General features: G+C 37.2%; 1 protein-coding gene across 1 annotated transcript in view; it reads right to left on the bottom strand.

Annotated features, from left to right (window-relative positions):
• sntb1 (syntrophin, basic 1) overlaps positions 1–13,175 on the bottom strand; it is a 38,303-nt gene extending 25,128 nt beyond the window's left edge. Inside the window, exon 1 of the mRNA XM_052577450.1 lies at positions 12,439–13,175. Within this exon, the coding sequence (XP_052433410.1) occupies positions 12,439–12,943 (505 nt within the window). The 5' untranslated portion in view covers positions 12,944–13,175. The remainder of the gene's footprint in view (positions 1–12,438) is intronic.
• Positions 13,176–14,651: the final 1,476 nt, after the last annotated feature.

Here is a 14,651-nt window from a genome sequence, read left to right as displayed (position 1 = left end):
TATCTTATGTCTTTTGAAAACCATATTTCCCATTTTACAAAAACAGGATTCTTCCATTTTAGAAACATTGCCAAGCTACGAAACACGTTACTTGTTTCTGATGCAGAAAAGCTGGACTATTGTAATGCACTTCTAGGTGGTTGTCCTGCATCTTCAATAAACAAGCTACAAGTAGTCCAAAATGCAGCAGCTAGAGTCCTTACCAGGTCAAGGAAATATTATCATTTTTATTATTTTACAGTCTCTGCACTGGCTACCTATTAAGTTTCGTATCAGTTACAAATTATCATTACTTACCTATAAGGCCCTAAATGGTTTAGCTCCTGCGTACCTAACTAGCCTTATAACACATTACAATCCATCACGCTCCCCAAAGTCACCAAACGATGGACTTTTGGTAGTTCCTAGGATAGCAAAGTCCAACTAAAGGAGGTAGAGATGGGTTTTACATCCCGTGATGACTAGGATAAAAAAAAAAAGATCAAATCTGGATCCAGAACACCTGAGAAGAGATGATGCCAACCCCTCAGCGGACCTCAAATGATGCTAACCCTCAAACAACATGCAGAACTAACAAATATTGCTACAAGTGTGATAACATAATATAATAATTGCTGTTAATAGCGTTCATCGTCTGGTTGACTACATCTTGTATTCATTTTTCTTAAAATTCCTTTCATATGCACATAAACTGACAGTCACCACTGATAAGCTACTACTAAATATTGTAGAAACTTAATGTTTTGTAGTTGCTTTGCAATGATTTGTATTATAAAAAGCGCTATACAAATAAACTTGAATTGAATAGTATATTATTATATTTCAATTTCACAAAGAAATGTGCAGCATTTTGTCCAAGCAATAATAAAAGGACACATTTAATTTCTAATTTATCTTAAATCTCATTTTGTTTAAAAATAAAATAAAATCGTGAATTGTATCATGAGATCAAAATCATGAAATCAAAATCATGATTCAAAACGAATCGTACGAGTTGATTGAACCGTTACATCCCTAGCTACTATATATATGTGTGTGTGTGTGTGTGTGTGTGTGTGTGTGTGTTTAATGTTCATGAATTAAAAGAAATTAAATGAATGTTTTATGCCTTAAAAATGTAAATAAACAACACAGAATTTCTGAGGGGAAAAAATCATCAGGGCAATTGTAAGAATAAATTAAACTTGTTTTATGCTTTTCAAATAATTAGACATGTTAAAACAGAATTTGATAAAAAAATAAACATAAGGCTAGAAAAAAATAAAACATTTCATAGGACCCTAAACATGTCATTTTTGTTAAACTTTTAATTAATTGATGTAAATTGTTTTTAATTAAATGGACATGCTTTTTAATTCAAACAATTTCATTTATCCATTAAAAAGGAGTACAGAAAGGTTAAAATGGAAAAAATGTGCCATTGACTTTAATTGAGAATATCAATTCCTTTGTCTAAACTTTTGTTAAAGGGAATGTTAAGGACTGGCCGAGTCACGTTCCAGGCTGGATCAAGGAAATGATATTGCTTTGAATGTTTTGAACTTACACTTCCCTTAACCATTAACTAACTGGGCAATAAGTACTAAGGTAAAATTATCTGGGGCCGTATAAAGCTGCTCAGAGTAAAACATTTTGTCTTAAGTGTGTCAAAATTCTAAGAATGTAGTTATTATTTGTAGACTCTTATTTCTAATAAGAGTGTGATTCATAAAGGTAAGATAAAGTGTTGAGACAGAAATTAAAGTAGTAATTTAATTTTTACCATTTGACCAGTTTTGCCAACTGACTTCAATTAAAAGTAACTAAAACTGGTCACTTAATGTCGCTAGATGACCTCATAAATGTCAGTTTACTGATCTATATTTATGTAGATCAGTGAACTCGCCTTTAGGACGTCATAGGAGTGTCTCGGAATGTAGATAAGCTTTTTCCAAGAAATTGGTTTTGTTGCTAGGCTTTAGAAAAAATCTCTAAAGGGCTGAGGAAGTCACTAAACATAGTGACAAAGTTGACAACATTGGCACATTGACTAAAACATAAGTTATTAAAGGGGTCATATAACGTTGCTAAAAAGAACATTAGTTTGTGTATTTGGTGTAATGCAATGTGTTTATGCAGTTTAAGGTTCAATAAACATTATTTTCCACATAATGTGCATTAATGTTGCTCCTTTATGCCCTCTCTTCTGAAATACGTAGATTTTTACAAAGCTCATTATTCTGAAAAGTGAGGTGTATGCTGATTGGTCAGCGACAAGCAACAAGCGCTACTCTACCCTACTCAAAACTCATGATTGAATCAAAGCAAATTCTTTAAATAAGAAAAGTAGGTGTGAAACGATTCATCAAGCAACTCGAGTAATTATCGAGGCAAATTCCTCTGCCTCGAAGCCTCTTTTAATTTATTTTAAATCTCAGGTCAGGTTCTTTCGAAATTATTTTTTTTAATGTGACACAACGCGTTTCCGTCTCCCACAAAGTGGAAGGAGACACAAGCGCTGAGTCCGAAATCGCCTACTGCAAGGAGTCAGTAGTGTTTTGATTTGAGGGCACGGGCAAACGTAAAGTGAACGTTGTAGCGTGTGTCCATTGCAAGATAGAGCTGGCATACCAAAACTAGGGCCCTATAATTTCCGCGATGCAGAAAACGCGGAGGGAATCGCGGAATCCAGTCATAAAAATGAAATTTACAGTTTAATACGGAATGGCACGGAGTTTGCCAAATTTTTTAATTATTATTCATTGCACTTACATCAAATCATGATATGGACTAATATCTGTAAATATTAAGCCAGAACAGTCTATCTAAATATGAATCCTGTATGTTCTGCGTGTCTGTGTTAATGAATGGAGCAGAAGCGCGTCTTCCTTTATCACACACACTGAAGCGTGCGTGACGCTCGCGGTAATTTCAGAGTCTGCTGTCTCACTAAATAAGACGTGAACACATGAACAACATCTCCAGATCTGCACTGAGAGTCTCTTCATGAGTATTTGACCATTTGATTTGAGTAAAACTAGCGTCACATCACATACACAGAACTGTAAATGTACGTCAACCCGTCAAAACTGCTAAAAAAAATCATTTATTTTAAGGTTAAACACACAACATTTCTTCCATGTTTTATTTTTAATAGTAAATGCCATTTGTTCACCAAAAAGTTAAGTTAATTTTCAATAATTAAAAGATAAATTAAATTATTTTTTATGTGTTTAATGTGCATCTAAGAAAATGCTTTATTTTAAACCACAACTGAATGGCACTTAAATGCACTTAATTCATCTGTCAACTTTATTGTCATTGTTCACAGTACAAGTACAGACAGAGAAACAATGGTTAATAATTAAATGTTTATTTTTGATGTATGCATTGCATTCTATGCATTTAAAAAATATAAATATTTTTTTTTCTAAAAAAGGAAACTTAGTTGTTCATTTTAAGAGACCCAATAAGAGACTTATTTTGTCTTGCATAATTAATTTTGCGCTTTAATTAAGCAAAATACATTTTATCCTATTACTCGATTAATCGATGGAATTTTTGGTAGAATACTCGATTACTAAAATATTCGATAGCTACAGCCCTACCAAAGTTGGAACTGCCCCACTTCATAGAAACAGACACCGGCATTTTAGGCTACTATCACAAGAAACACTCCTTGTAATCCGCAAAATGCGCTGCACACATCTGAATATTTGGGTTTAACTGTACTGGAACAGTGTTGTAAATATAACTTAACCACTGATTTCTAGTTGTGAAAGCGAAAGTAGTAAGTGCATAAATGTAAATAAAACAACTAACTAAGTGACAAGTTGTTATTTTTTTTTTTTTTTAAGTGTAACTAAACCCCTGGTCAGAGCCTGACTCCTGACACCCACTGGCAATATTTGAAAAATGCTGGGCAGAGTGGGCAGAGCAGAGCGGAGATAGAGGGGACGAACCAAAGGCGGGGCTGAGCGAGTGGGAACCTGAGACCCGCAGTGACGGATTTATTGACAGCTGCTGTCAGAGTCACTAAAATGGAGAGTGACTGTAGTGACGCAAGTAGCTTTGCAACAGAGCGTTCATTTGAAGTAGAGGACTTTTCTTCCCCACCTTCACCTGAAGTGGAGGATGTCGAGGTGTCTGTGGACACACAGGGCCAGGGCCTGGGCCATATCAATTCAAGCTGCTGGCTCAAACTGCGGTCTTAACTCCTACATCACGATCGGCATCAGACGATGCTAGCGAAGCAGCTGCCCAAGAGAGAATAGGGCCAGTCTCTGAGTAAGGCACTGCATCGCTTTTCAGCGTGAGCTTTGTGGAGAAGCCCATTTCCACCTCCATTGCGTTGGAGGAGCAATCCCGCGTAAAATGCAGTTTGCACACTCTAGCTCTAGATGGGAACTCGCGATCTTCCAGGCCAAGTGCATGCAACCACTGGCGCCTAATTTTCAAGTCTTCTGGAAACTATGCATTCCAGCAGTGATGTTGCAACGAGCAACACTACACCTACGTACCATCCTGACCACTGTACTGAATACAGATAAATCTACGCTAACTTGAAGCTATACAATACTATGCTACTAACTAACTATGCTTCTAACAATACTAACGTTACACTAACAACTATGCTAATTAACTACATAGGGTACTCAAAATAATCTAAATGAAAGTGATGTGACATACAGCCAAGTATGGTGACCCATACTCAGAATTCTTGCTCTGCATTTAACCCATCCGAAGTGCACACACACACACACACACAGACAGCAGTGAACACACACACAGAGCAGTGGGCAGCCATTTATGCTGCGGCGCCCGGGGAGCAGTTGGGGATTCAATGCCTTGCTCAAGGGCACCGAAGTCATGATATTGCCAGCCCGAGACTCGAAACCACAATCCTAAGGTTAAGAGTCAAACTCTCTAACCACTAGGCCACGACTACATAAATGCTATGCTAAATAGATGCTAAAATACTAGTGGTTTTCAACCTATGGGTCGTGGTGGTATTGCAGGTGGGCCACCAATTACTATTAAAAGAAATAATAATTTTGTTAATATATGTAAAAATGTCTAAGTCATAACATAAATAATTTAATATATATAATTAAATAACAAAAAAATATTAAACTGTAACTATGCTTTCACTATTCAAGCTCACTGACTGGTTTAAGAATAAACCACCAATTCATATTTTTGCTGCATATGCTACAAAACAACAAATTCAAACATGAATAAATGGCTGTCAACATGTTCCCTCCTGACTGCTTGCTCCGCTTACTGTCTACCCACTGCCGACTGGATCTGGTTTTCCCGTTTTGCTGAGCGGTGCCAGCCCGAGTTATTTTCGGTTATTTGTCAGTTCATTCTAGGGCAGTGCGATTAATAGAAATCGTCATATGCGCGATTTCTAAATTTATAGCACGATTTTCCGTGGCCCTGACCTCCCGCAGTATGCTATCCGATCCAATCAGAATGCAACAGAACAGAACAGACTGGGCATATGCCTAACTCCAAGTTCACACACTGTCTGTGATTCGCCTTTTTTTCTGAGCCCATATTAACGGATCAGAGCATTCACACTGCACGCGGTAAAAAGCTAGAAATAAAAACGTGCGAAAATAATTAATATCTAGCACATGCGCATAGAGAGAGTTGTGAGTGCACAAGGTGCAGTTTAAGTGAGAGGAGACATGCGAGAGCAGCGTGTATCTGAGCAAGCACGTCTGGTTTTGTGACACTGCAAAGGAAATCTGCGTGCGAACAGAGAGATTTGCATTTGTGCATTATTTTAATGTGTTTTCGCGTTACATTAATGCACTCTAGCTGCTGCTTCTGCACCACCAGGGCCGTGCACAGACCTTTTGAGGGGCATGTGCTGAAACTGAAAAAGGGCACCCCCTCCCTTTTTTTATATCAATTATATATATTCTCTTTTTTAGCTATTCTGTTTGGTTTCATAAGCTAATTTGTATTATTTGGTTAACATTTTTATGAATGACATTGAGAAGAAGGGAAGGTGAGCAATGAGTCAAGTATTTTTGACTAACTTTTTTGAAATATAATTTAAGTAATTATGTCCAACACTACGGTACAACTCAATTCCAGATTATAAGAAACTATAGCCATACCGTTACTATAACATATCCAACATGTTTCCGCCTACCTGGCAAAAATTTGATACTGTGGTGGACCAGGGATGTTGGTTTCTTGAAGGTCTCCTATTCACTACACTTTCCCTAAAATAAGCCAGCAATGAAAAAATAAATAAAAATAGTGTGAAAAGTACAGTTGCAGTGAAAACATTTCTGAAGGATCACGTGACACTGAAGAGTACTGAACTGGAGTAATGATGCTGAAAATTCAGCTTTGATCACAAAAATAAATTACATTTTAAAATATATTCAAATAGAAAACAGTTATTTAAAATTGTAAAAATATTACACTATATTACTGTTTTTGCTGTATTTTGGATCAAATAAACGAAGCCTTGGAATGAATCATGAATTACATTCTGCATGATAAAATATAAAGATTTCACAGTGATCTTCTGTAATTTTTTTTTAGTTACTACTACATTACTGTAGTAAAACCATGTTTTACTACTTTTTATACGGAGAGTATACCATAACATGACTATCCTAAATGTTAAAAAAATTAAGTGTATCAGCAATCATAAATCAAAGAAGAAATTTCTTAGAAATATAGTTATCTAGGTGACGAGGATCACTCGCTGCTTTGTGTAAATTCCAGTACGAAACTTGTTATGATTTTCCGATGGTAAAAACAAATTATATGTTGTTGTTATCAATATATCGTTTTTGACCAGCGAATGCGTGTAAATGTTATTTATTTTTTTTGTCCGTCATTAAAACGGCGACGGCGCCTGCCGCTGCCGGGATCACATTACATTTTCATCTACAGGTTACAAACTAGTTTTTTTAGCTATATAGACGGAGCGCTCAGTTTTTCCTGTGGTAAAATGCATTTGGCCAAAATCGCATTTTAAAAAAGATGAAATGCTACTATATGCCCAGGCTATTTAAGTGTTGGCTATGTATTGGCTATGACTAGATGGCAAATGCTAGCCCTCTCTCTCAGGCGACGTCCCACCGCGTCCCACATGTCTCAGCCAGTCAGACAGACATCCAATAAATAAAATATGAGCTTTTATAGACATAGTGTTTAGTAGTACTTATTCAAAAAACAAGATATTTATTTACCCTTCGCAAAACTGTTCAGCTCAGCTGTTGTCTACTCTTCGGCTGCTGTGAAACTTCAGTTGATTCAATGAATATAGAGGGGGAGGAGTTATCAGCTTACTGACAGCTTGAGAATCGAATTAGATTTACACAAGCTCGTTTTAAGAACTTTCATTTGCTAAATATTTGTAAAACATACATACAGACGTAAATGGTGACCAATAGCATTGAAAAAAAAAAAAAAAAAAAAAAAAAAGGGCACTTCGGAGTGTAAGGGCAAAAAGGGCATGTGCTCTGCACAGGTTGAGCCCTACCTGTGCACGTGCCTGTGCACCACTTACACATACTACGCACTGCAAACGGAGTACATGTGAACCTGTATAATGTATAACAAATCTATTTCAACACCTGAGGAACCGCTACAATTAATGAGCCATATGTCTAGAAATTGTGTTACAACTTTACTATAGTGATGATTTTGACTTAAATAGAAAAATTTCGCAAACTTGATCATTTTTTTTTTCTTATTGCACAGCCTTAGTTCATTCAATAAATACAGTTAACAGTCTAGCTTCTGAGTGGTAAGTTAATAACCCAACAATAGCGGGGTCAAATCTTTTTTTTTTTTTTTTGCAGTGGGCCGCGCAAACTTATGTGTTTGGTTGTGTGAGCCACGAGTTGAAAAAGGTTGGGAACCACTGCTCTATACTGATTGTTTTCAATACTCGCAATTCCAACTCCTGACTCACTACAGTGATTTTGACGCAACAAGATGGTTTTATACTGCCATGGGTGTGGTAGCTTTCAGGCCATTCAACCTGAAGAAGGCAGCACTCAGGCGTTTTTTACACCATATATTGTAGAATTAAAACACTTTATACTCAAATGTCAAAAAAGTTACTTGAATCAATGAACAGCACTAATAAAGCCCCAATCTTACAGATCATTAACTAAAAAAAGAGACTTGTTATAGCACTTATATATCATTGCTCTTTTTGTTGTTTTTGATTGCTTCCACTGTCTTCATCTGTAAGTCGCTTTGGATAAAAGGGTCTGCTAAATGAATAAATGTAAATGTAAAAAAAGTTGGTTTAGGGTTTAGTTACCCTTTAATTAAGGGTAAACATGTCAAATTTCAAAGGCCGTACGTCACTTTTGGCCACTACTATATGGCAGTTCATTGACCTCCAAAACCATATTGCAAAAACAAGACACTGTTATGAAGATTGTGGGCTTCCCTGGAGTTGTTCTTTGAGTTGCTCCAACTGTAAACGAGTAGACATACCAATAGAAAAGGAAGCATTGATAATAATTTGTGATCATTTTGCACAATGCAAAGCATCAAAAAAAAAAAAAAAAAAAAAAAGGTTTATATATATAAATATAAATATATATATCATTTAAATATTAAAATATTTCAGTGCTTAAATTATTTTATTGTAGTAACATTAAATGATTGGTGTTGTGCTGCTGTGACTTCACATGAGCAGGCTCACTATTGGCTGAGTCAGAGGTCAGCCATTTTGTGTTCATCGTAGTCCTTCGAAGTTCACAACACTTAAGTGTCACCTCAGTCAACACTTATGAATCAGTCTTAGACTTGACTGAAAGTTGCTTTTAGCTTCTTGATAAAAGTCTTCTACTCTTAGAAAAGTCCTACTTTTTACTAAGAATTTTTTGACACTCAAAGAAGTTTCTAAAAAGTTTTAAACATATGGGTCCTGATCTTGAATGTAGTGCAAATGTGTTTGTCCCTGCTCCCTGTATCTAGTGCATGTTTTAAAAACGAGGTCATGTGACTTGTGAAAGTGGTCTTTACCACACGTTCCCCTCCCTCTTTAACAGACAAGCTCTCATTCCAATCCCCGTCTCATTCTCTCTCACTTCATCATTTATTTACAATACTGGATACATGGGCGAATGAGAAAGAACAGAAAGCATAAGGTGCCACAGTCCAGGAAAGATTTATTCATGCCTTTGGCTCATGCATCTATCTTAGGTAAGATAACTAAAACTGTTTGCAGAGTCACGCTGTCATGCTTCGCACTAGTAACATTGAGAATGTGCTTTGACTTCCAGAGCATTTCATTATCCCCATTTCTTTGTCTAGGCTTCTACGACGACTCTTCACTTACCACGGTAATTGGGTGTTTTTAGAGAGCAAGTGATTCTAGTTTAAAGCATATCTATGAATGCAGGCACTCAAATCCATTTTTTTCTTCAAAACAACCCTGGTCTACAGTACTATTAATTTCATTTGCAATTATTTTCAGTACAATAGTGTGTTGTTGCACACTCAGCGCCTGAACACACATTTAATTTATCTTCATAAAACATCAGGCGTACACACAAGCAGCTTTTTGTGTGCTGTGTTTATCTGGTCAGCCTCATTACAAACTGCCTGGGTTTTTAAGAATGGGATTCATTGTTAAAAGAGGGAGAATAAAGCCCTTTTTGGACTTCGATTGGTAAATTGCTCATTTGAGGCATGAAGTGGTGCTGCAAAAAAATACAAAAGAGTCCAATGCTTAAATTGAGAATTTAACTTTTTTGGCGCACACATAGACAGGTAGCTATCATCAACCTGTCAAACTGCTTGAGACTGCTCTTATTTTTCTTCATTATCATCCAGAGACCTTGACTTCAATGTGACTGGCTCTGTAATTTTGCCAAAGACATTGACTTGTCCCCCAGGACAAATGTGTTTCTCAAGGATATAGGACAAAGAGTATGGAAAGGCATCAGGGAGTCAGTTTAAAGAAGATGGTGTTGATTGATAGAGTGGTGACAGGGTAAAATACAAGCTGGGTGTAGTACATCTGTGGGAGTAAAAGGATGTGCAGATATTTCTGGCAAGAAATGTCAAAGTGAATTATTCAAAGAAGCCAAATCCCAAGGACAGGAGAAAGGAATCAAGGGCCTTGATTTGACATGCAAAACCCACTTGCTTGAGCACAATAGTGAGTCTGATGGACAACAGTAGTTTGATATATTAGATGCCGTGTTCACTGAAATTGATTGAAACTATAATCTCTAATGTTAACACTAGTTGGATTTTTTTTTCTTTTAAATCAGAATTTCTGTTTGAAGATTTGCAATAATGAGTCTAACTAGTGAAATGTTTCATCAATTTTTCAAAGTGTGCTGATGATAACATGAGTGCTCAATAGGAATCAGATACATGCTTGTATGAATCCTTTTAAAAAAGGACTAAAACAAAAATAAGGCAAAAGTATCAAGCTTGTTTCTGATTTTTCAAAATAAGTCAGTTATGTAAAGGATTTAAAGCAATAGTTCACCCAAAAATTAGAATTCAATCATAATTTACTTTTCTGTTTTTTTTTCTGTATTGAAAGTGAATGGTGACTAGGTTGTCAAGCTCCAAAACTGAATCATAAAAAGTACTCCATATTACTAGAGCGCTACATTTCATGTCTTTGAAGTCATGTGATAGATTGGTGTTGAAAAGGCCAAATTCTGATCTTCGGCGTAGCTCTCAAATCTCATTTATGCAATTTGATTATGCATACACTTAAATCCGAAACAAACCAGGATTGTTTATGAGACACATTGACATCAAACCTGGCCAGCAACTTGATGACAAACTCATCGTTAACTATCGCTCCATGGGTAAAGTTAACACACAGCAATTTATCTTTTGGTAAATTGGAGGCAATTTTTTTAGGAATTTGTAGAATATCATCCATACACCATCAATTTTCATATGATCTGAGGGTTGTGTTTAGTGGTGGACCATCATTTTTAGTTTCTTTTCTAAAAACTATAAAATGTCATACAAACTGGTATGAAATTGCCAATTTGAAAAAAAGTTAAATTTTTCTTCCATGAGACTGGGTTGGAAAAAGCAGTGTCCAAACGGGCAAAGCAGTGTGTTAAACTTCTTTTGTGTTCCATGGAGGAAAGAAAGTATGGAACGAAGTGAGGGGAGAACAGAATTTCCAATATTCTTTTCTCCTAATGGATCCCACCATCAGCCCATCAGCGACCGAAGAATATGACAAAAACTACAGCACATCTGTCTTCACTTAGTCACAAAGACGTCAGGTGGGGAGCTGTGAGGCCACTGAACAGACCAAATATAGATATGAAATCTTGGTATTTAGTCGTTTGAATCAACCCGAAAGCAACAAACGTAAGTGTTCAGTTTCCAAAGTAATCTAATAGTCAAAACCGTCAAACTTTTACAGTGTTTCAACAGGTCAGATGCAGAAATCAAAACACTGACGCACACATCCACAGCTGAGCTCCAGTGCCCTGTTTCATTTACAGGAGACTATTCTGACCCTCAGGTCAGTGCACAGGAAAACCCTTAAAGTCCCTATAAAGTAAATTCTGAGAATACGGGGTTAAAGTCTTTCAGCAGAGAAGAGCTAATGCAACAGAGCAGTAGGACTGATAGTGAAAGAGCTTTTGCATTTATTGTGTCTGGGATTTTAAGATGTACAAAACACGGAAATATGGATTACAACAGGATGCATTCTTACAATAGTATCATTGACTGAATAAAGACAATACATTTGCCTGATTTGTTGCACTTTACTAAAAACCCCCACATTCTGATCTCTAAACACTGTTAAATGCTCAGAATCTCAATACAGTGTGATATGACCTTAGCTCTTAATTTGCATAAATTGAATAAGTTTGCATACTTTGCACATACTTTTAAATGGCAAACTATTTGTATTTTTCTAGCTGCTGTTTCAGTGCAATTGCAAGGCGCTGTGTGCCGAACCACATTTCCTAAAATCTTCAGCTGAAAACCTTCAACATGACTAAGCGGAATGAAGACATCCTGGAGAGTGGCAAAGTTATGAACGTCCCTCTGAAATCTGAGCTACGCTTTTATGATGCAGTGAAAGGCAATCTCATAGCTTTATCACTCTCAGGGGTGCTTTCATCCCTAATGCACGACACCGGAGGGCACAGCAAACACGTCCATCACTCTGGCAATGACCTTATTCAGTGTAAGTGTAAGTGAAGGACGTGTCTGCAGCACCTTCATGAACACAACTTAAACCAGCCTGGATGGATGGTCTAACCTGGTTTCCAAGATGGTATTTAGCTGGGTAACTTGCTGGTTTAGAGAGGAAGTGTGCACAGCATACCAGCTTAGACTTATCTACCTTGTGAATGCTGTTTATGCTTCAGTTCTTCTTACCCACAGGTTCAGTCACACCTGACTCAAAACTCAACAGCCCCACTGACAGTTCCCGAGCCTTTCTCCCGTCCTTACCTTCCAGCATAACCTCTCTGCCCGCTTTCTTCAGCACCTGCACCGCCTCGTCGTGCGTGGCGTCCCGCAGATCGATCGCGTTCACGGACAGTATCGCGTCCCCCACGTAGAGCGCTTGAGTCTGGTCCGCAGCCAGACCTTTGAAGATTTTACTAATCAGAATAGGCATCTTGTTCTCCTTCCCGCCTTTGATGCTTATCCCTAATCCACCGAGCTCCTGCTTGATCACTTTGACACATCTCTTGCGGTTCGCAATCGCTTCGGGAACTTGTGAATCCGTGTATGGAGTCCTGACAGTTTTGGGACTGTTGGTGGGGTCCGGCTGGTCACTGTAGGAGCCGTTGGTGGTGATGCCGTTCAGGTTTACGCTGGCGTCGGTCGCGGGCTCCTCGCAGCTGAGCGTCAGCGACGCGTCGCTTAAACTCGCCAGGACCGCGTGCCATCGCTCTCGTACTAGCACCTCCAAACATGTACTTTTCTGCACTCTGTTACCACAAACCGCCATCTTTGAAGCATTCTTAAAATGCCATGGGATTTCATACACACGCACAGGACTTTACCCCCGGACAGGGAAAAAGTTGTGATTCAGGTTGGATAGTTTCAGTCCCTCTACAGGCTCCACATGCATATCCTCTTTGGGTGGAGCAAATGTGTGAGATGTCCTGTCCTGTGTGTGGCCATGCTGAACTCTCTCTCTCTCTCTCTCTCTCTCTCTCTCTCTCTCTCGCTGTCAGGAAATGTTCGGCTTGAAGTCTGTGTGATTGATTTGTTAAGTACACCACTGATCTCAGGTTGGCATCATTGTGTTGAACTGTGTTTAGCACTAACTTACCTCTACAATAAAGACGGCCACTCAAATCATTCAATCGCCGGCTCTTTCTAACATTTGAAGTCTAAATCAGCAGTTTGGGAATCATAAAGGCTGTTAGAAATGTTCTGGTAATACTTCTGGCTAACGTGAACGCGATTTCTGTTCACCAGGGTTTATTCGAGTCACGTCAAAACGCGCAGCCACTTGTAATCATACGTTTGTGGTCATTGAAAAAATGTCAAACGCCAGCTATAATAAAATGAAGTTGTGTTTAAAAAGAGCATGTTCTTTTAAGAGCGCAAAACCTATAATTAGCATCTTGTGTGTGTAAGTATGGAACATAGATTTCCGCTGCTGTAATTCACACGAATTGCGGTGCAGTTTTTGAATTGAACTGAAAGTTGCTTTGTACATTGACTCACTGTCGTCGTGGAATGTGCGTAATGGAGAAAAAGTTATTTGTGATGATTATCTCCAAGCAAGGTGACAGAAACGGATGTGTTATATGTAAACAAAACACTGTAAATGAACAGTCCGCCAGACCGCACGACTGCAAGTGACGCTAAAAGTTGAGTTTTCAGTGCCATCTAGTGGTTTTTCTTGGTTACTGCACTAACATGAGACCAGTACAGAATGGCATACACACACACCAATATGTACAGCATTTTTTGTCTAAAGTACAACCCTATATATTTATGTTTAAATATATTTCATAATAGGGTATAGCAAAAATAAATAAATAAATAAATAAATAAATAAATAAATAAATAAATAAAAAATAAATAAATAAATATATATATATATATATATATATATATATATATATATATATATGTATATATAGATAGATACATACATACACACACAAATATATTTTGACCAAAATATTTTCTTTTTCTTATATTTTTGAAAAGCAATATATTTCAACCCGAGAAAATAGTCACACATCAAATTTAAAGAACTATTATTATTATTATTATTATTATTATGCCGAGACTATTGCATTTAGCCTAAATGTAGGCTACTGTAAGACTGGAAATTTATTTTCTTGCCCCTGAAATACAGTTCTTGTAGAGTTTTACAAGGGGCTGTGCCATACAAAAAGTCTTGCTACTGTGAAATGTAGAAACAAAATACGATTTTATTTTTAGACAGGTAACAGTTCAGACAAAAATATAACATCAAAACATGACAAAACTATGCAGTTGTTGGAAAACACGCTCGTTTTTAAGTTTGTTGTTTGTTTTGATTAAGCAGTTTGTTTCTGTACTCGACTAATTTTCAAAGCAAGAAAAATAAGCTGTAGACTAAATTAGTTCCTCAAAATAAACATTTTCTAAATAGCAAGTTAGATTTACAAACTTGATAGTGATCCTTTTTATGTTGCATTTCAACTGACTTT

Source organism: Carassius gibelio, chromosome B16, assembly GCF_023724105.1.
Source record: "Carassius gibelio isolate Cgi1373 ecotype wild population from Czech Republic chromosome B16, carGib1.2-hapl.c, whole genome shotgun sequence".
Classification (NCBI taxonomy): Eukaryota; Metazoa; Chordata; class Actinopteri; order Cypriniformes; family Cyprinidae; genus Carassius; species Carassius gibelio.
Note: the sequence above shows the minus strand (reverse complement) of the source record. Positions and strands in the feature narration are given on the sequence as shown.